The 978-nt window shown below is 67.4% G+C and overlaps 1 protein-coding gene across 1 annotated transcript in view; it reads right to left on the minus strand.

Annotated features, from left to right (window-relative positions):
• The window catches only part of OBSL1 (obscurin like cytoskeletal adaptor 1), a 21131-nt gene that overhangs the window by 9495 nt on the left and 10658 nt on the right, over nucleotides 1-978 (minus strand). Inside the window, 1 exon segment of the mRNA XM_035897090.1 lies at nucleotides 204-521. Within this exon segment, the coding sequence (XP_035752983.1) occupies nucleotides 204-521 (318 nt within the window).

A 978-nucleotide genomic window follows, 5' to 3' on the forward strand; every position in this document is an offset into this window, starting at 1 on the left:
TTCACGAACAGCACGGGCGCCTCTGTGCCAGGAGACCGCCGGGCTTAGCCATGCCCCCACTGGTGGCACTGGTGTGGGATGGGGGCACGAAGCATGCCAGTGCGGGGCAGGCGACCACTCCTGTCCCCTGGCATAGTTGAGGGACACCTCCAGGCTCACCTTTCACGTGCAGCGTGAAATGCACCTCATCGTCACCGGCATACCGCTGTCTCGGGGGAAAGCCGGGCCACCAGTGTCACACTGTCCCCCTCCAGCACCTCCAGCGGGCTCTGTGCCTCCTCCTTGTTGACAATGCGCACGGGCTGGGCTGCGGGGGCGTGGGGGGCAAGGCAGGGCTCAGGGGTGTCCCCATGGCGTGGGGCAGCGCAGGGAGGGGACCGCTGCGAGCGGAGAGGTGGCAATGCCCGCAGCGTGTCACCGTGGGGCAGGAGGGCTGTGGGGCTGCTGAGGGTCATGGTGCATGGGGGCCAGTTGCGGGATGCTGTGAGTGGTTGGGGGTTGCTGTGGGGCTGGATGGGGGTCTTGGTGGGACCAGCCAGGGGTCCCGGTGGAGCAGGCGTGCAGGCTGGTGGGGTCTGGCAGCTCAGGGTCCCCTCGGGGAAGGGGTCCCCAGGCAGGGACAGCAGCAGAGCCCATTGCTCCTTCATCCCTCCCTGCACAGGCAGCTCTGCTGCCGGGTTGGGACAAATTAATTTCAGCATCCTCCCCCTGTCCCAAGCACCTTTCTGGGCAGCTGGGCCACCTGCCTGTGCCCGGCTGTCTCCCACCCTGCCCAGCCCTCCACCCCTGGCTGATAGGGGTCTGGGCTGAGCTCAGCCCTTGGCAGCTGAAGCAGGAGGAACGGCGCCTGGGAGCCAGCCAAGGCTAAATTTAACCAGCCCCTGGCTGGGGGAGGCGGGAGGGATGCGTCTTGCTATGACCCTGACATGTCCCTTTCTGACCAGCGGCTCCTGCGGGGGGGGGGGCTGGGGGCCTGGC

This window comes from Egretta garzetta, unplaced genomic scaffold, assembly GCF_000687185.1.
Source record: "Egretta garzetta isolate BGI_Z169 unplaced genomic scaffold, ASM68718v1 scaffold577, whole genome shotgun sequence".
NCBI lineage: Eukaryota > Metazoa > Chordata > Aves > Pelecaniformes > Ardeidae > Egretta > Egretta garzetta.